General features: G+C 41.1%; 1 protein-coding gene across 1 annotated transcript in view; it reads left to right on the top strand.

Annotated features, from left to right (window-relative positions):
• vkorc1l1 (vitamin K epoxide reductase complex, subunit 1-like 1) overlaps positions 1-20888 on the top strand; it is a 55052-nt gene extending 34164 nt beyond the window's left edge. The window contains exons 2-3 of the mRNA XM_060848294.1: positions 12266-12375; positions 17328-20888. Coding sequence (XP_060704277.1) covers positions 12266-12375; positions 17328-17554 — 337 coding nt within the window. The 3' untranslated portion in view covers positions 17555-20888. The remainder of the gene's footprint in view (positions 1-12265; positions 12376-17327) is intronic.
• Positions 20889-21233: the final 345 nt, after the last annotated feature.

Raw genomic sequence — 21233 nt, 5'->3', positions numbered from 1 at the left:
TCTACACGGCTGAAGCCAGGAGCCAACTCAAAGACATCTCCTCCTACCGCCTGCTCGCTATGACCTAACACCACCATTACCAAACCATCGTCTCCCAGACCATACACAACCTCATCACCTCAGGGGATCTCCCGCCGATAGCTTCCAACCTCAAGAGTTCAGGAACCCTGCACCGCCTGACTCTACCTCCTTCCCAAGATCCACAAGCCTGACTACCATGGCCGACCTATCGTCTCAGCCTGTTCCTACTCCTCCGAATTCATCTCCCCCCTACCTCGATACTGTTCTATTCCCCCCATCCCTGTCCAGGAACTCCCCACATATGTTGGACACCAGCCACACCCTCCACCTCCTCCAAGACTCCCGGTTCCCTGGCCCCCAATGCCTCATCTTCACCATGAACATCCAGTCCCTCTACATCTCCATCTGCCATAACCAGGGCCTCCGAGCCCTCCATTTCTTCTTCTCCCGGCATCCCCAGCAGTATCTTTCCACTGACACTCTTATTTGTTTGGCTGAACTGGTCCTCACCCTCGACAATTTCTCCTTTCAATCCTGCCACTTTCTCCAGACGAAATGGGTAGCCATGGGCACCACATGGGTCCCAGCTATCCTGTCTCTTTGTCGGCTACGTAGAACAGTCCATCTTCCAGAGTTACACAGCCACAACTCCCCTTCCTCCACTACATTAATGACTGCATTGGTGTCCCCTCATGCTCCTACAAGGAGGTCGAACAATTCATCAACTTCACCAAGACATTCCACTCCGACCTTAAATTCACCTGGACCATGTCTGACACCTCCTTCCTCTTCTTAGACATCTCCATCTCCAACCACGAGGACCAACTCAACAATGACATTTTTTACAAAGCCACTGACTCCCACAGCCACCTGGATTATACCTCCTCCCACTCTACCTCCTGCAAAAATGCTATCCTGCATTCCCAATTCTCCCACCTCTAGTGTATCTGCTCCCAGGAAGACCAGTTCCACTACCACATACCAGATGGCCTTTTTTTGAAGACGAAAATCTCCCCTCACACGTGGTTGAAGATGTCCTCCAACGCATCCTCAACCCCCCCATCCCAGTCCTCACCCTCCACCCCACCATCCTCCGCATAAATAGCATCATCCTCTGACATTTCCGCCACCTACAAATGGACCCCACCACCACGGATCTATTACCCTCCCTATCTCTATCTACTTTCCGCAAAGACTGTTCTCTCCGTGACTCCCTGGTCAGATCCATACCCCCACCTAACAACGCACCTTCCCCTCCCGGCACCTTCCCCTGCCACCGCAGAAATTGCAAAGCCTGCGTCGACACCTCCCCCCTCCATCCAAGGCCCCAAAGGAGCCTTCCACATCCATCAAAGTTTCAGCTGCACTTCCACACGTCATTTCTTGTATCCGTTGCTCCCGATGCTGTCTCCTCTACAGTGGGGAGACTGGACGCCTTCTTGCAGAGCACTTCAGTGAACATCTCTGGGACACCCGCACCAATCAACCCCACCACCCCATGGCCGAACGTTTCAACTCCCCCCTCCCACTCTGTTGAGACGTGCAGGTCCTGGGCCTTCTCCACCGCAGCTCCCTCACCACCCGAGACCTGGAGGAAGAAAGCCTTATCTTCCGCCTCAGGACCCTTCAACCCCAGGGCATCAATGTAGACTTCACCAGTTTCATTTCCCCTCCCCCCACCCTACCCCAGTTCCAACCTTGCAGCTCAGCACTGCCCTCATGACCTGTCCCACTCATCAATCTTGCTTCCCACCTATCCGCTGCACCCTCCCCTCCAACCTATCATCCTTATCTTTATCCCCACCTCTATCCACCTATTGCACTCTCAGCTACCTTCTCCCCAGCCCACCCCCCTCCCATTTATCTCTCCACCCCATTCCTGATGAAGGGCTCCGGCCTGAAATGTCGATTCTCCTGCTCCTCAGATGCTGCCTGACCTGCTGTGCTTTTCTAGCAACACATACTCTACTTAAAAACTGGTTCAACTAACACATGAAGACTGATATTAGTAAATATCTTGTCACCAAGAGTGAGCAGCATTTGAAATAATATAGTCATAGAGCCATTCAGCATGGAAACAGACCATTTGGTCCAATTTGCTCATGCCAGTCAGACATCCCATTCTGTCCGAGTCCCTTTTGCCAGCAGTTGGCCCATATCCCTCTTAAACCCTTTCAGATTCATATGCCCATCCAGATGTCTTTAAAATGTTGTAATTTTACCTGCCTCCTCCACTTCCTCTGGCAGCTATTTCAATACATTCATCACTTTCTATGTGAAAATCTTACCCACTAGTGCTTTTAGAATCTTTCCCCTCTCCCATTAAACCTATGCTCTCTAGCTTTGGACTCCCCCAAAAGATCATGGCTATTCACTCAATCCATGCCCCACATGATTTAATCAGCCTCTCTATAGTGCCACCCCTTAGCCTCTGACACCACAGGGGCAAAAATACCCCAGCCTTTTCAATCTCTCTATAATTTAAATATTTCAATCCTGGCAACTGTAAATCCTTTCTGCACCTTCTGAAGTTTAATATTGTCTTTCCTATAGAAGAGTGATCAGAATTGGACGTAGTATTCTAAAAGTGGCCTCACCAATGCCCTGTACAACCCCAACATGACATCCCACCTCTGATATTCAGTGTTCTGACCAAGAAGGGCAAGTGTGTTAAATACCACCTTCACCACCCTGTCTACTTGAGATTTCACTTTCCAGGGACTATGCACCTGTGCCCCTCGGGTACTCTTTGTTTGTATATGTCCTGCCCTGGTTTGCCCTACCAAAATGCAGCACCTCCCATTTATCTAAATTAAATTTCATCTGTCAGTCCTTGACCCATTGGCCCATCTGATCAAGGTCCCATTGTTCTTTCAGATAATCTTGACTGTCCACTACATCACCATCTGAAAACTTACTAACCATACCTCCTGTGTTCACATCCAAATCACTTATATACGTGATCATCAAGGGCTCCAGTCTGAAAAGCAACCCTTTACTATCACCCTCTCTCTGATCTTCAATCCAAGTTTTCATCCAGTTGTCTACCTCCCCCTGAATCCCAGGGGATATAACCTTACTAATTCCAGTCTACCATGCAAAATCTTGTCAAACCCTTTGCTGATGTCCATGTAGACAACACCTGTCACTCTGCCTCATCTTTGGCACCTCTTCAAAGTAAAACTCAATGAAACATCTGGATAAACTGGTAGAGGTAAAAAAAAATCATGTAAGAAATAATTGATGCTGCAATGGGGAGACTCCCAAGATTTTTTTTTCTTGATTACTGAAGTTCCGTGATTAAACTTTGAGACCAGATAATTGTAGCAAAATAATTGTCATCTCTAAAATAGGGCGTGTCAGAAAAGAAAGGTTTGGACTATTTTTACCATTGAGCAAGGCTGTGGAATTATGCAAATATTTGATTTTAAACACCCAGTTCCTTTTTAGTTTTCATTTTTATGTCTCCACAAAAGTTGCAGATTTCAAAAAGCTGTATCCAAAGCCCCAGAATATAAATAGAAAAGCGATTATTCTTGTTTTTGGAGACAAAAAAGACTGCAGAAGCTGTAATCCAAAGTTGGAAAACAAGGGGCTGGAAGAACGCAGCAAGCCAGACAGCATCTGGAGGTGGAGAAATCAGTGTTGACTTGTCCATCTCCTGATGCTAGGCAAAAGTGAGGACTGCAGATGCTGGAAACCAGAGTCTAGGTTAGAGTGGTGCTGGAAAAGCACATCAGGTCAGGCAGCATCCGAGGAGCAGGAAAATTGACGTTTCGGGCCAAAGCCCTTCATCAGGAAAGGGCTCCCATCTTCTGATGCTGACCGGCTCGCTGTGTTCTTCCAGCCTCCTGCTTGTCAACTATTCTTGTTTTAATTCAGTTTCAGCTCATTTGTTGAATTTTCAGGGCTCTAACAGTTTGATGACTTTTTGAAGTTGGCAATAATTTGTGGTGTTTTCAAATGTTTACCAGCATTATTGTTTTTCTAACCTGACCATTGTCAATTGTCTCTGTGAATTTAATGTTTACGTGCTGGAATTAGGGTGGGGTTGGATATAGGTTGTAAGGTGTGATTGTGCAGCTAAGGATAAGCTGTTTCAGGTTAGTGCTCAGAGTTCAAACTTAGTCTCACTTGTTGCTTAATACAATCTACTAATTTCCACTGTACATGCATTTGAAAATGCCTGATTAGGCTTGGCTGTGGAAAATTATTTGCTAGATCTTATTTCATTTGGTTAGCACACTGCATGGCTATCTGTGGTATTGGAGGGAACTTGTGCCAATGACCCAATGCGAAGCTGATGACTTGAGAGGAGGGAACGTGTGAACATTTAGGGTGTAGGTTTGCTCGCTGAGCTGGAGGTTCGAACATTTTTTTGATGCAAATTTTAGATACTGATATAATGTCATTATCACCATTTCAATCTCATTTTTGGAGATCCTAACTGCCTGAGGTTTCAGTGTGTATCTAGAGTTCTATTTTGCAGTTTAGTGAGAAATATAATCCTGATATAATCAGTTTTTTCCTGACTCTGTGAAGGAGCATGGATCCTTTTTCAAACAAGTTGATAATTTTCCAATTGCATTTTGATCATTAGTCTGGCCCTTTATTTGAGGCAGTGACGTTTGTTGTCATTGCTCAAAGGTCATTCTAATCTTGAAAAAAATATTGATTGTTTGATTGCTTCAATATATTCAGATCACTTCTCTGAACTGGACTTCTACTAAAAAGTAACAATGAACTTATGCTTTTTTTTGTTGTGTATCTGTGACTTTACATATTAAAGCTCAACAAAGGCAAGAATCAGTTGAAACGACGTTAATCACATCCTGACCCTATCTGGTCTTGCCTTCTATAATAAATAAAGATGAAAGTTATTTAGAATCTAAGTGACTGTCTAACTTTAGATAGACTCCATGCCCTGAAGTTTACTGTGCAAAGATTTCTACTTGAAGTAACTTCACCAAAACTTTATTCTTGAGCAATGGTTTGCATTATTTAGTTGTTTTTTTTGCAGCAGTGACGCAGAAACACTACAATGAAAGTGACTGACAAACCTGTTTGAAAGTTATCTGAACTGTTTGAGGCTTTTGCTGTGATTGTAGGGAATATCTGCCCTCACACGTAAGTGTGTGTGCATGTGTGGAAGCATGTTGATATCGCTTGCAAAAGTATCAACATTTAAAAGACATTTTGGATAAGTACGTGTATAGAAAAGATTTTGGAGAGATATGGGCCAAATGCAAGCAAGTGGGACTAGTTAAGTTTGTGGACATAGTCAATGTGGACTAGTTGGGCTGAAAGGTATGATTCCATGCTGTTTGACTCTGACTCTATATGGTTTGCCATATGGATGTCAATTTCTGTAAGTTAAGCTTGTCGTAATCAGTGAAGTTTGGAGGTCCGGCGCTGAGGCTGAAAGTGCCCATATCATGATGTAGGATATGTTTGAAGCTAATGACAATTCTGACTAAAAGCAAACTTTGATTTTTATTGTAGGTTAAACAAGTAGTGGTAGAATTAATAGAAATGTCTGCGATTATATAATGCTGGCAGTTATCCAGGCTATTACTGTAAACTCCACTGTTAATGATTAATGCAGATCTTAAAGCAAAAGCTAACACAATACTTTTTTTAGCATTAAATCACATCCAGGTCAACTTTATGTCATGAACAATGCTGCTTCTGACTTGCTTCTCAATTGGTTTTCTGCATTGCAGTTTCTAACTCAGTCAAGAGGTGAAGAGGCCTGAAGATGCAGGAGTTTTCAGAATTGGAACGTTGATGCAGTCCTGGATTCATCAAATGTATAATCTCCCAGTCAGTTTTTTAAAAAAATCATCATTTGGTGCCAGAACACATTAGTTCCTTGAAAGTGGAGGGACAGGTAGACAGGTTGGTGAAGATGGCGTTTGGCTCGCTTGCCTCAGTGGCTGGAACTTTTGAGTATAGGAGTTGGGATGTCATGTTGCAGTTATACACATCATTGGTGAGGCCAATTTTTAGAATATTGGTTGCAATTCTGGTCTACTTTCCTTGGCAAATATGTTATTAAATTTGAGAGGGCTTACAAAACATTTACAGAAGATATTGCTGGGACTGGAGGGTTTGAGTTCTAGGGAGCAGTTGGGGCTTTTTTGCCTGGAGCATCAGAGGCTGAGGGATGACCTTAGAGGTTTGTAAATCATGAAGGGCATGGGGAGGGTAAATGGCTTATGTCTTTTTCTAATTAGAGTGCAGGCATAGGTTCAAGATGAGGGAAAAACTTTGAAAGGACCTGAGGGGTAACTTTCATGCAGAGGGTGTTTATGGAATGAGCTGCCAGAGGTGGTGATGGAGTCTGGTACAATTGCAGTATTTAAAGGGCATCTAGATAGGTACGTGAAGAGGAAGGGTAGGGAGGAATACGAGCCAAATGCTGGCAAATGGGATGAGGTCAGATTGGGATGTCTGGTTGGCACAGCCAAGTTGGACTGAAGGGTCTATTTTCATACTGTATGACTATAACTGATTTGTAGACTTGTCTGAGTTGCATCTGTTTTATTTGTTATAGCTTTCCTTTTTATTATTCTGGTATTTTTTTCTTTTCCCTCTTGTATCTTCTTCAACAAGTTAAGTAGTTTTCATTATTCAAGGTACATTTCTTTTTGTTTAGTAATCATGTAAATCTGTTTTATTCCATTTCAGAAGTATCCTCTTTGACTTATTCCTCAATTATCTTTTTTAAAAAAGTCCACTCAAATTCATCCGAGTGCTGACTAAGGCCTACCATGCTATTCCACCCAATTCTTTTGTTACCCATGCAAAATTAATTGGTGTCACGTATCAGGACTTCTGTCATGAAATGTAAAGTGGCACGAGTTATAATTTGTGAAAAGTAACACTCTGAAAGGGAAAAGGTCTCAAAATAGCAGAATTGGGAAATGTAGTTTAATAAGTGTGAAGCAGGGAATAAGTATGGAAGTTAGTTTAAAGGGTCCATGGATATTTCCCACTCATGATGTTTCAGTTCATTAGTCTAGTTTGAGGTGTTTCATGAGAATATCCCTATGGAAAATATCACATTCCATTTGTTTGATCATCTGACAGAATCCCTGAATGTGGAATAAGTCAGACAGACAGCACACTCGCTTGTTTGGAACACAAAGGATAAAGAAGATTGAAACATGGCTGGGGAGGAACCCTACACTAGTCAGGGTAAATATTGAGTGACCCAGTCATGAGAAGCATATTCTTCTTGTTCTGTTTCAGTTGAGTGAGGTCTGATTACATTTTTGCTCTCTGCTCTAGCCATTTGTCTGTAAATTAAAACCACTTACAAGTATATGCATAAGCAGATTAACAATTTGTAATTGGCTTTGTCTCTAAAGAGTTTCTGTCCGGATGTTGTGGAGAAGTACATGTATGAAAGGTAGTCTATCCAATTTAATTCCGAGTTTCAATTGTTGCATCCTTGAGTTTGCTGTTGTGTAGTTTTTGAAAAAAAATCATCCATGGAGTGTGACCCCCTGGCTGGGCAAGCAATTATTTCCTGTCCCTAGTTGCGCATGAAGGTGATAGTAAAGCTGTCGTCTTGAACTGCTGCAATTAATTTAGTGTAGGTCCACCCACAAGGCTGTTAGGGAGTGAGTTCCAGGATTTTGATTCTGCGATACTGAAAGACTGTCAATATATTTCCACATCCGGATATTCAGTGGCTTAGAGAGGTACTCAGAAATAATGATGTTTCCAGGTAGCTGCTGCATTACCATTCGAAGGGGTCTCGCTGAGTTTCTACAGTGTATCTTGTAGATGGTACACACTCCTGTGACTGAATGTTTGGGTTGAGTTGCCAATTAAGCAGGATGCTTTGTCCTGGGTGGTGCCAAGCTTCTTGAGCATTGTTGAGCTGCATTCGTTCACATAAGTGGGGGGTGTTGTTTCACTTTCCCGACTTATACATTGTAGATGGTGTCAGTTGTTGGAAAATCAGAAGGTGAGTTATTCGTTGCAGAACTCCTAGCCTTTGACCTGCTGTTGTAGCCACTATTTATATGCCTTGTTCATTTTATTGATCAATAGTAATCCTTCAAGATGTTGATAGTGGGTGATTCGACAATGATAATGCCATTGAATGTCAAGGGGTAAAGGTTAGTTTCTGTTTTGTTGGAATGGTCACTAACTGGCACTTATATGGCACAAATGTTACTTGCCATTTGTAAGCCTATCGAGGTATTGTCAGCCTATCCTCAGTAAAGGTCGCACCTCCATCCCACTATGCTCTTAACGAATTCCACGTGCGCTGCGACATTGAATTTTTCTTTCTCCACCTTCGCATTTCTTCCATCAGAACTCTCACCCACCCTCTGAGGATCCCCTTTTCCTGCCTCCAACATACTCCGTCCACTTGGACACCCCATGCTGGTCTGTTATCCACCATCAATCTCTTCATCTCCAACTGCCACCATAACATGGACCGCCTCAACCTGTCCACCCCTATTACCCACCCCCACCTCCCACCCTCGCAATGCGCAGCTCTCCGCTCCCTCCACTCCAACCCCAACCTCATCAAACCAGCAGACAAGGTTGGTGGGGGTGGGGGGGAGGCGCAGTGGTAGATTGGCACATCAACCTCTGCACCACTGAAGACAGGTGTTACATGGATACTTCTTCCTACTGCCCCCTCAATTACAATCTCCCCTCCCATCACAAAACTGTCATCTCCCAGTCCATCCGCAACCTCATCACCTCAGGGGATCTCCCATCCACAACCTCCAACCACATAATCCTGGAATCCCACACTGCCTGGTTCTATCTCGTAGCCAAAATTCACAAACCTGATTAACCCATCGTCTCTCCCTGCTCCTGCCCCACCGAACGTATCTTCTCATATCTTCACATCATCATGTCCCCCTTAGTCTAGGAACTCCCCACCTATGTACGGAACACCACCCACGCCCTTTCCCTCCTCTGACTTTCGTTTCCCCGGCCTCCAAAGGCCTTATGGGCATCCAGTCCCTGAACATATCTACCTGCGTTGACGAAGGCCTCCAAGCCCTCAGTTTCTTCCTCTCATGCCCACCCAACCAGTGCACTTCCATCGACACTCTCATTCGACTTGCTGAACTGTACTCACCTTCAACAATTTCTCCTTCTAATCCTCCCATTTCCTACAAACCACAGAATCAGCCGTGGGCCCCAGCTATGTCTGCTTCTTCGGGTACGTGGAACAGTCCATCCATCTTCAGCAGCTACACCAACACCTTCCACTCTACCTCAAGTTTACCTGGACCATCTCAGACACTTTCCTCCCTTTCCTGGACCTTTCCATCTCCATTTCTGGCAATCAACTCAACTGGACATCCACTACAAACTCACCAACTCCCACAGCTATGTGGACTACACCCTGCCTCCTGTAAAAGTGCTATCCCTTATTCCCAATTCCTCCACCGCATCTCCTCTCAGGAAGACCAATTCCATCACAGAACATCCCAGATGGCCTCCCTCTTCAAAGACTGCGATGTCCCCTCCCAAGTGGTCGACTATGCCCTCCAGTGCATTTCCTCCACTTCCTGCAACTCTGTCCTTGAACCTCACCAAGGACAGAACCCCCCCGCCCTCCTGCTCCTCATCTTCCACCCCATCAACCTTGAGCTGCATCACATCATTCTCTGCTATTTCGGCCATCTACAAACAGACTCCACCACCAGAGATATTTCCCTCCCTGCCCCATCTGTGTTTCGGAGAGACCATTCCCTCCACGACCCTTTGTTAGGTCCACACCCCCATCCAACCCTCCCGATGCTTTCCCCTGCCACCACAGGAAATGCAAAACCAGCACCCACACCTTCCCCCCCCACCACCACCACGTCCATCCAAGGGCCCAAAGGGTCCTTCCACATCCAACAGAAATTCACTTGTATTTTCGGACACGTCATCTACTGTGTCTGTTGCACCTGATGTGGTCGTCTCTACACTGGGGAGACAGGACGCCAGTTCGCGGATCATTTCAGAGACATCTCTGGGACACCTGCATTAACCAACCCCACCGCCCTGAAGCTGAACATTTTAACTGCCACTCTGCCAAAGACATGCAGGTCCTGGGCTTCCTTCATCGCCAAACCCTAACCACCTGGAGGAAGATGTGGATTTCACCAGTTTCCCCATTTCCCCACCCTCCACCTCCCAACCCCAGATTTCCAACTTGGCACCACCCTCTTGAACTGTCCCACCTGTCTATCTTCCTTCCCACTTATCCGCTCCATCCTCTCTCCAACCTATCACTTTTATCCTCTCCTTCATCTACCTATCACATTCCCACCTCACCTCCTGATCTCCAGACCCCTTGGCCCACAAGCCTCATTCCTGAGGAAGGGCTTCTGCCCAAAATGTCAACTCTCCTCCTCGGATGCTGCCTGACCGCTGGTGCTTTTCCAGCACCACACTCTTCGACTCTGATCTTCATATCTACTGTCCTCACTTTCTGCTATCTAGGTATTGTCCAGGTCGTGCTATTTTTGGCCATAGGCTGCTTCAGCATCTGAATGTTATACAGTCATCAGTGAAATTCCACTTTCTGACTTATGACAGGGCTTATTGTTATTAATGAAGCAGTTGAAGATGGCTGGGCTGCTTCATCAGTGAGCAGTGGACACACCTGGTTAAAAGGTACTCCGACTGCTAAGGCAAATCTGACTCTGGTAACACCTGGTTTACATTCAAGTTACATCAGAGCAAGCAAACTTAGAACATAGAACATCAAAGTACAGCACAGAACAGGCCCTTTTGGCCCATGATGTTGTGTCGAGTATTAATTCTAATGTAAAATAAAATAATTTAACCTATGCACCTGTCAACTCACTGCTATCCATGTGCATACCCAGCAGTCGCTTAAATGTCCCTAACTGACTCTGCTTCCACCACCACCACTGGCAATTCATTCCATGCATTCACAACTCTCTGCATAAAGAACCTACCTCTGACGTCTCCTCTATACCTTCCTCCTAATATCTTAAAACTATGACCCCTTGTGCCAGTCAATCCTGCCCTGGGGAACAAAGGAATCAGAGAGCAGATGAGAATTATTTTACATAGCAAATTGTGCGCTGCCTGAAGGGGTCCTAAAAACTGATTTGATGTCATTGTAACTTTGAAAGGGGAATTTGACTTGACTTAAGTGAAATATTTGTAGAGTTTTGAGAAAAGGCAAGGACTGAGAGATTAACTGACCAGCTTTTTCAAAGAGCTAGACAGGTGTGATTGCATGAATGGCCTCCTTAGTGTGTGACTGTTCTAAATCCAATTGAACTGTTGCTTATCTGCGATTTCTATCTCTATTTTGTTACCATTACAACAAGTGGATTGTCTTCAGAAATTTACCTCTCCCTCTCTGATGTAAACATATTTTACTTGCTCTGGTATTAGTATTTAAGCTCCTATTAAATAAATAGGAGATACGCAGTAGATCTGTTAATGTTTTGAGTTCAATGTCCCTTCTGACTCGATGGGCTGAATGGACTTTCTTCCACTCCTATGTCTTATGGTCTTAAAGAAGTCTTGTCAGACTTGAAGCATTTACTCTCTTCCTCTTTCTAGAGATGCTACCAGATCTGCTGAATTAGTACAACATGTTTTATTCCAGGTCTCCAACATCCCCAGTACTTTGTTTTCATTTCATCTGCATCAAGTTCAGCCTACTGGCAACTTTTACTCTGGCCCACTGTCTCATCACATTCTTGCACCAGTGTGATTTTTACAATTTTTGTCTTTTGCTTCCCAGTCCAATCATTCCTGTTGCGGAAATTGACGGACCAATTTGGTTTTTGCCCATTACACCTGTAAAATTAACAGAATTCTTCTCTCTGGTTCATAGTGAGAGCATGTTCTGTGGGCAATAATTGTGATGTGCATAAATTATATCCTGCGCCATTAGGAACAGGTGTTAAATGAACTAATGTTTCTAGAGATGGAAACAAACAGCTATCCCTGGTGTTAGAGGCTACACAATAAGCACTTTTTAGCAGGTTTAGCTGTCTCAGAAGCAGCTGAAATTTCATAACTGCCAAAGTGCTTTTGTTATATCTTGATCCAATGCAGTATGATTTATAAATTTAATAAGCCTGATCTGCTGCACTTGGGCAAAAAATAGCTGTTATTTTTCCACGTTGTTAGATGTGCAAGCAGATGGTGTTTTCTGTCTTTGGTTCCTCATTCTATGAACATTACTGTCATGTCATTTAATTATAATGATAATTTATTGCAGATGGGGACGAGGATTTGGCCTTGTTGGAATCATTTTTGGAAAAGATAGTGCTTTGAATCAACCAAACAGTATATATGGACTTATTTTCTATATACTACAAATGTTGTTGGGTGAGTACCATGTGCATCTGGATTAATATGCTTCACACCAGCATTTCTAATTCATAATGACTAGATTGACATTCATTCAGAATTATATTGTATTTGCAGCAGTAGTAATTTTCCCATATAATTACTTGGCAGCCGTACTGAAGTGTCACACTTCATTCAACCAAAGGACGTTCCATGTGCAGAATTTCTGATAGATTCTTAAGGATGCAGAAAGTTGTTATTTATATTTTGATTGGAGTGATGAAGTGTGACTGAGGATTAAACAATGCCTGATCATGCAACCTTAAGAGTAAATGTTGGTCAAAAGTCAGAAGCTAACTTCTGACTCATTAGAAGAGGCAATTAATAAATTGTGTTGCATGTATTTTATTTTTGTGTTTAAACCTTCTAGATAAATGTAGACATGTTCTGAGACACGGGACAAACAAGGTTTAAAATTTAAATGGTGAGAAACCATTACAGGGTATTTAAAAGACAGAGGTGCAAAAGATAAAGCTGTTATGTTGTACTAAACTCTACATAGGTCTGTATGAAAACTTGCTGAGGGGTAAAACTGTTTGGCTTTGATCTTTCTCAATCCATATTTTCTCTAAAAATGTTATGATAATGGATGAGCATTTTATTAGCTACAAGCATTCCCGTTGCTTGTTTCTTTGGAGTTAATAGTCTATTATTAATCCTTCTCACTTCAAATGCTAGCTTGTTTTATCTAAATTTAATATTTAGCTTGCATTAATAGAACTATGGTGAAATAAAAACAATTTCATCAATTAAAGCAAATTAGTCATTTGGCTATCTGATCTATGAATGACAGCATTTGCTGATTCCAGATCTTGCAACTCGACTGTCTCTATTTTCATGTTAAACACCATCAATAAAACTTAGTCTGCCTCCTAGATGCATCATTCTTCTGAACAGTGACAGCGGTTTCCACCATGAAGATTGGGTAGGAAGATAATTATCTGTACTGCTTATCTCCTTTGTCTGTTAATTCAGCATATCTGAATGCTGAATCTCCAAATTCTGTGAAATATTCAAAGTTCATGCTGCACGTCTAACCAGTGCTTGGTCTACATTTAAATTTCTTCTGTTAGTACCTTAGAGAATCCTAAATTTAGTATTTGTTTCTGTCAACTGGAAATGTCTCAAAGCAAATTGTTTCCTTAGAATGGTATTCCCTTTCTCAGTCAGGTGATCTGGATGCAAGTTTTCTTTTGGTTTAGGTAGCCCTATTTAATTATAATTAATACTACATACAATCCAAATTAAACACTGGCATTGATTGGAACTTGTCTTTAAAGAACTATAGCTGTAGCCAAAAAGTACAAATACTTAAACAGGTCTGGGAAGTCAAGGAAGCAGTTCTGCATTCTAAATTTATGCTCCCATATGGAAATATCCTATTTTAAGTCTTCAGATTTACTACGAGCTCTGATCTCCAATTGCAGAAGAAAATGGTTAAATCTTTTTCAGCATCTGTATCAGTCCTGCAAACGCTTCATTTGCAAAGGATGTAGTTATGTACCATGCTGTAGTAATGGACTTATAATATTTACCAAAAAAAGCCTGAAATCTTGGATCAAGTACTAATGTTACATTGAGTTGATAGAACCAGGTTTAATTGTGTTAATCCAAACGTGATACCACAGAAATTAGTGACCCTTGATTGCAGCAGCTCTCTTGATCAGCTTCTGTAAAGATTCATGAATCCTTGTTTATCAATACCACTTCCAAGTAGAAGGCAGTATTGTGCTAATCCATATGAAAGTTTGAGAGCATACTGAATATTTTAATCACAGTTTAATCACTGATTTCCAAAACAAATCAGTTGATTTATAGTGCACATCATTCCTGATTTCAAAAATGCAATGTCTTTCTATAATGAGGGTAGCAGCAAACCTCAATGTTATGAGTATTTTATGTTACCGTATGCCATATCCAGCATTATTGTGGTTCTGTTCGCCGAGCTGGAAGTTTTTGCTGCAAACGTTTCGTTCCCTGGCTAGGGAACATCATCAGTGCTATTGGAGCCTCCTGTGAAGTGCTGCTGTGATGCCGGAAGAAACATCACAGCAGCACTTCACAGGAGGCTCCAATAGCACTGATGATGTTCCCTAGCCAGGGAATGAAACGTTTGCAGCAAAAACTTCCAGCTCGGCGAACAGAACCACAACAACGGACACCCGAGCTACAAATCTTCAACCAGACTTTATCCAGCATTATATTTAACTTCCAAGTTCTGAATGATTTGTATTTCAACAGACATAAAGACATAGAATGACTGCCTCACTCTTGTCTTAATGCTAATGTGGTATTTGCTAATAGATTAGTCTTTGGGAAATTAAGTTGTTGTGTAAAGAAATTGCTTAAAGGCAAGCAACACAATTGCTTTATATTCTGCTTTTAGCAGTTCACAGTAACATTGGGCATCCAACAGCAGATGGAAATTCACAGCCTCCTTCTGCAGTATGCTTTTTCATAAAAAAGCATTCCAATAAATGTAATTCCTTGCACCAAAGATTTTTCCTTTTATGTAAAAACAGAAAAAATCCCTTTCTGAGAAGTTGTCACAGAATCTACTTCGGCATAAGTAGTATGATGGCTCAATGGTTAGCACTGTTTTTATTTCTTCTTTTTGTGGGATGTGCATCCACACTCTCCAACACCAATGCTCAGTAGCAGCAGTGTGTACTATCTACAAGATGCACTGCCAAAATTCATCAAAAATCCTCAGACAGCATCTTCCAAACCCACAACCACTTCCACCTAGAAGGACAAGGACAGCAGATGCATTGGAACACCACCATCTTCAATTTTCCCAACTAGCCACTCACCATCCTGACTTGGAAATGCTGGCCAGCATTTATTTCCTATCTCGAGTTGCCCTTGAAGGTGATGCTGAGCTGCTTTCTTGAACCGCTGCAGTCTACTTGACCCACAATGCCATATGTGAGAGAATTCCACACAGCGCCAGAGACCTGGATTCAATTCCATCCTCTAGCAACTGTATGGAGTTCTGTCAACAATCCTAAGGGCTTGGGATGAATGGGACTTAGTGTGAGCTAGGTTACAGCATGCAGTTTAAAGGACCCAACATCTTCAACAAAAAGATAAGGAGCAGAATTATACAATTTGGCCCATCAAGTCTGCTCCGCTATTCAATCATGGCTGATATTTTTCTCAACTGTTCTCCTGTCTTCTCCCTGTAATCTTTGCCTTTACTAATCGAGAATCTATCTTTCTCTGCTTTAAATACACTGTGACATGGCCTCCACATCCTTCTATAACAATGAGTTCCACGGATTCACCACCCTTTGGCTGAAGTAAATCCTCCTCATCTCAGTTCTAAAGGGTCACCCCTTCGCTCTGAGGTTGTGCTTTCCGGCCCTAGTTTTTCCCGCTATTGGAAACATCATCTCCACACCCATTCTATCCAGGCCTCCATTTTCTGTATGTTTCTGAGAGATTCCCCACCCTTCATCATTTAAGTGAGAGTACAGACCTAGAATCCTCAGTCACTCCTAACAGTAAACCTGTGTTTAAGAAAATTCAATTGTAGATGTTAATTTTATTGCCTCAAAGGGCATTCAAAGATCTAGAAATTATAGTTTGTGTATTCAAGCGAGGAAGTAATTCTCAAAACATCAGTTCAGTTGTGGGTCCTTTGCAACTAAAATTTCAGATTCTCTGTTCAGAACTTGCCTTTTCTGTGAACTATGTTTGGGTATAGTTTTATTTTGTGAAATTAGTTTGAGGGATTGAATAATTGTTTGCAAAATATAAAAAAAACATGCTTTATTTATACTCAAATTTCCTCTTGCTTCGAGAATACGCATTATAGTGTGCTTTTGCCATTGTTTTAGCACAAATCTTTAGGAGACTTAGTACAGACCACATACAATGTGATGGAACACTGCCCATGTACAGGTGCAGCTCCAACAACCCTGAAGAAGCTAAATCCAGGACAAAGCAGTCCAAGTGATTGGCACTACACCCACAGCATCCACACTCTCCAACACCAATGCTCAGTACACACTGCTGCTACTATCTACAAGATGCACTGCCAAAATTCATCAAAAATCCTCAGACAGCATCTTCCAAACCCACAACCACTTCCACCTAGAAGGACAAGGGCAGCAGATGCATTGGAACACCACCATCTTCAATTTTCCCAACTAGCCACTCACCATCCTGACTTGGAAATGTTCCTTTACTGTCGCTGAGTCAAAATATTGGCATTCCTGCCCTAGTGGCATTGTGGGTCAACCCACAGCAGGTGGAATTCAGTGGTTCAACAAGGCAGCTTGTCACCATCTTTGTGAAGAACAGCTAGGGATAGGGAATGCTGGCCAGCTAGTGATGCCCACATCCCACAACATCACTTCATCTGTCTGTGAATCACTTCCTTCATTTGCAAAAGTTTAAGTGTACCCAGTCTTTGGATGCTGAAGCAGACATTATTGGAACTCTTGCTCAGCCATCCAGCAGTTCCTCAGAGGGATTTTGTCTTTGGCCATCTAGATCAGTTTTGTTAGCCTTTCTTCAAGTCTGCTTTGCTTGCCTAATTGTTTGTATGTCTCATACAAAGGAAAATCTGATCTTGGAGTGGGGTTATAAATCTCTGAATGCAATATCAGCCAAGAATGATTTAGGCAAAGTTGAAATCAGTGTTCTTGATATTAGGATCGCACTTATTTTATAAAAACACTAATTTTATGCTTTGGTATTAATTTCTTGTTGAGCATCATAATCTGTGTATTCAGCTTCTTGAACAATGGTACCAAGGCTTTGGTCAGGAGAATGTGTGTTGATTGTAGTCATTATCAATGCATTTATTATTCTGCGTTAACTTTTCAAACTTTGTGTTTACTGATATAGTATACATATGTTGAAGCCTTCTATAGAGAGGCTACATCCGTTTTCATGAAATAACATTCCTCCCTTTCTTGCAGGTATGACAGTGAGTGCAATGGCTGCTTTAATACTAATGACGACATCCATAGTGTCTGTGGTGGGTGCACTGTATCTAAGTTACATCCTGTACTTTGTACTGAAGGATTTTTGCATAATTTGCATTACTACATATCTCCTGAACGTCACGCTCTTCATCATCAACTATAAACGACTGGTTTACTTGAATGAGGCCTGGAAACAGCAACTCCAATCCAAACAGGAATAATCTCAATGATCTGCAAACTTAACACCTGGAGAGCCTGCATCCATTATGTCTATTTGGCAGTAATTGTTTTTGAGAGAGATGTATATGATAAAAAGAAAAATCAAAATCATTGAGAAACAATTTCTTTTAAATTGAATACTTGTGTGGGACCCTGGACTGACTTGGTTTATCCTCCCTCACATGAAGATAACTAGACAAGCCAACAGAAAGCAAGCTTTAACTGTATTACACATTCCTTCGAAGATCTTTTGGTTCTGAGAAACTTGCATACACTAAGTGATATTTGTTTAAACATCCCTCCCACCCCCCATAAAAGTAAACTGCGTGTTAAATTGTGAATGAAAGTGCCTTTGTTCGAGGAATTTTTAAAAAAATCATAAGTGTTTTATATTGCACAGGAAGTGACTAATGGCATTCTTCAGTCTTGGTGGTCTAATGAATGGGTCTGGAAATTGTCTCTCTTGGCTAAATGACCTGATGAGAATGTTGTAAGTCCAAATTCTTCCAGTACAGTTAGAATTTGTCTTGGGAGATGGTATTGTTACACTTAAAAACGCTCAGGTCCTCTAGGACTAGCTTTTTTCTGAGTGCATGGATGATTTTAAAAGGCCAGCAACTATGCAGTCACAGCATGCCACAAAGGTATTTAAACTAGCCCAGTTTGGAGTGCGAGAAAGTTCTCGTCACACCTTACTAGGATTATAAACTTGCTTCAGTGAATCTAATAGAGCCAATATTTCATGTAAAGGTATATCTCTCTAAAATTGACCCTTTTTAATAAAAGTGCAGTCAATTGGTCAGTGATTTTTAACAAAGTTTAAAAAAAAAGTTCATGTTGCACTTTAGGAGATTTTCATTTTGAATTCTAGTTTTACTGTTTGTTTCAGTAGTTTAATACTGCCACTACTAATGCAGCAGCATCATGTTAAAACAATATAAATGTGGTCAATCAAGCCGACAATGTTTTTTAATTTTAAAAAAAAGGACCTTGTTTAAGGGACTCCTATTCAATTTGATCGTGCTGCATACAACTTTACTTTTGTCAAAGTAGTATTTTGTTTATATTGTGATCTTAATTCGGCTGAAGATATTTTTCTGTAATTATCACCATTGTGCCATGTTAATTAATAGTCGATAATTTCTGAAGAGTTTCTACATTAAAATATAGTCTACTAATAAATTGATTGTGTTGGCTAGGATGGAGGCTTTATTCTGTATTTAAGCTCAATTTGATGTGTGCAAACTATTCGTTGCTTGAACAAAAATAAATCCTTACATTCTATAAATGGCTGCTGTCCAGAAGTTGAAAAATACAACTTCACAATGTTGATTTTAGGGTGGCTTGTGACGACTTGTTTTCTCCCACCACTCCATTTTATTCAGATGGACATTTTAGCAGAATAGGTTTTTGCTTGGCTTTGAAATATCCTTGCTAATGTGGTTCAGTGCCTCCAAGTGTTGCTGAAGGGTTATAGTTGTGCATATTCAGTATTTGACGGTATACTGACCACCTATCATGTTTTAATTGAGATCTTTTGTATCCTTACAGAAATGGAGCTCTCAGTTAAGTGTTGATGCCCCCAAAATAGTTTGGCAGCAAATTAAGTTTTTTTCAAACTTAATATGATTAATTACATCAAGAAGCATCCTGAGTCATTGAGCAAGCCTGATACCCTAACAACCTTCTAAATCTGCCAAGTAGCTTATGATTTCATTAGAAGGAGGTTACTTTAATTTTGTAGAACCCAACCTGTTGAACTGTATTGTCTAAGTGATTAATAGATTAGTGTAGTACTTGGAACTGGTAACTATTGGTTCATAGCAGCAGTGTTCAAAGAACAATTCTTCTGACTAAAACTTCTAAAAAAAAATAATGCCTATGAACCAAACAAGCTTCAATAAAATATATCAATGTTAGTATACCTCAGAGACTGTGTTCATAAACACAGGATCCAGCTGTTGTGACTGATAAATGTATTGTGACCCAACGGTTAATCGTCATTTTCTTTATCCTGCCTACTTGCCAATGTGGAGTTGTGTTTATAAGATGGGGCAACTTTTTCCATCAGGTATCTACTACTGGTAGAAAATTCATATCCATCAGATTTTATATTTGCAAATGGGCAATTGTCTAACAGTTTTTTTTGTTGATCTTAAATCTTGTTAATGTGTAGGATGCTGTACATGTAAACTTAGTAATTTATGCACTATTTTCTGAACACTAAATTTGCTGTCTTTGTGTCTTTACCAAATTGGGTCTTTTTTGTAGCCTTTGTGCTGTAAGTGTTTTAATGGCAAACCTTAATGCAGTTACTATTCATCCATTAATGCAAATAACTGAGGATGTTGGGTACAGTTAAAGCTTGTCTCATGGGATATGAATCCTGGACATGGGGAATTGCATTTCTTGTATCTGTGCTCCTTGAAGCTGCTGGTACAGTAAGTTACCTGAAGTCTGTCTGAGCTCCAGAAGACCACTGAATGCTATTGTACTATTATTGTGACATTCCTGTGACCCAATAAGCTGTAAAAATTCCAAAGGAGTTTACTGATCCTGTAGCACCAATTCTTTATATCTTGGCTGTAGATGACATTTATGCTCATCTTTGATCCTGTTTTTTATGTTGAACTATATTAGGTAATGGCAATTCTACATATATTTGATTTGAAACCAGTCTAATATTGATTTTTAGCCAATGCATTGGACTTGGCTAAAATGTTTTACTATGTGCACCTCTTGGTGTAATGCCTTTATTAACAACAGAGGGATGGACAAATTTAAAATCTTTAAATCCTGTTATATTTACCCTTTACTTTCCCCACCATGATTTGTTTATATTGCACTGTCTAGCATGAAGCCCATGTTTATTGCTCAAGATGTACTGTAACTATAGATTCATTCCTATTGATACTGGCCTATCAGTACTTATTCCTGGTCTCGGCATTAACACAGGCACGAGCAGACCCTAATTCTGAAGCGGTAAACCAAGTTTCCGCTACAGTAAATCATTGTCTATTCAACATGAACATGACAGGGTGACAAATGCTGTTTATTTTTGTAAAACTATTTAGCATGGCAGAAGTAGTATGTTCTTGATCTGTATAATATGTTCCATCAGAGTTATTTATTAATGCTGCTTCAAGCTCATGAGCACGTGTTAAAACTTTTAAGGTGGACTCTGGGCATTGATCCCCTTCACAGCCACAGATGAGAACTGTTTTATAATAGGTTCAGGAATATGATTTTGCTAAATAGCAAAAATTGTAAATATGTATGAATGTGTATTCATTGCACAGAATTTTTTGGTATGAAATAAATGTAGAATCTACATGAGCTCTGCTGCAATTTGTGTGTTAATTTTGTTTATAATGAAGTGTTCCTGCTTCAGGTGGTCCCTGATTTTTGATCTTGTGAAAAGATCCCATATTAATTTGACATGCAAATGGTTGCTTATACTTACAAATGCACTCAGTAACAAGCCCATTTGTAACCAGGGAACTGCCTATATTCAAATTAAAGTAAACTTTTAAGGGAAGTTCAAATAGGGTCCAAGAATCAAGGAAACCTACCACAGCTACTTAATAGACCTTACAAGGTGGATGTTTCTTTCTTGTTATTATCATTAAGTTAGCCATTACTGTTGATGTGTTTAGAGCATTGTTTAATTACTTATTTAAT

Source organism: Hemiscyllium ocellatum, chromosome 31 (genome assembly GCF_020745735.1).
Source record: "Hemiscyllium ocellatum isolate sHemOce1 chromosome 31, sHemOce1.pat.X.cur, whole genome shotgun sequence".
Taxonomy (NCBI): domain Eukaryota; kingdom Metazoa; phylum Chordata; class Chondrichthyes; order Orectolobiformes; family Hemiscylliidae; genus Hemiscyllium; species Hemiscyllium ocellatum.
Note: the sequence above shows the minus strand (reverse complement) of the source record. Positions and strands in the feature narration are given on the sequence as shown.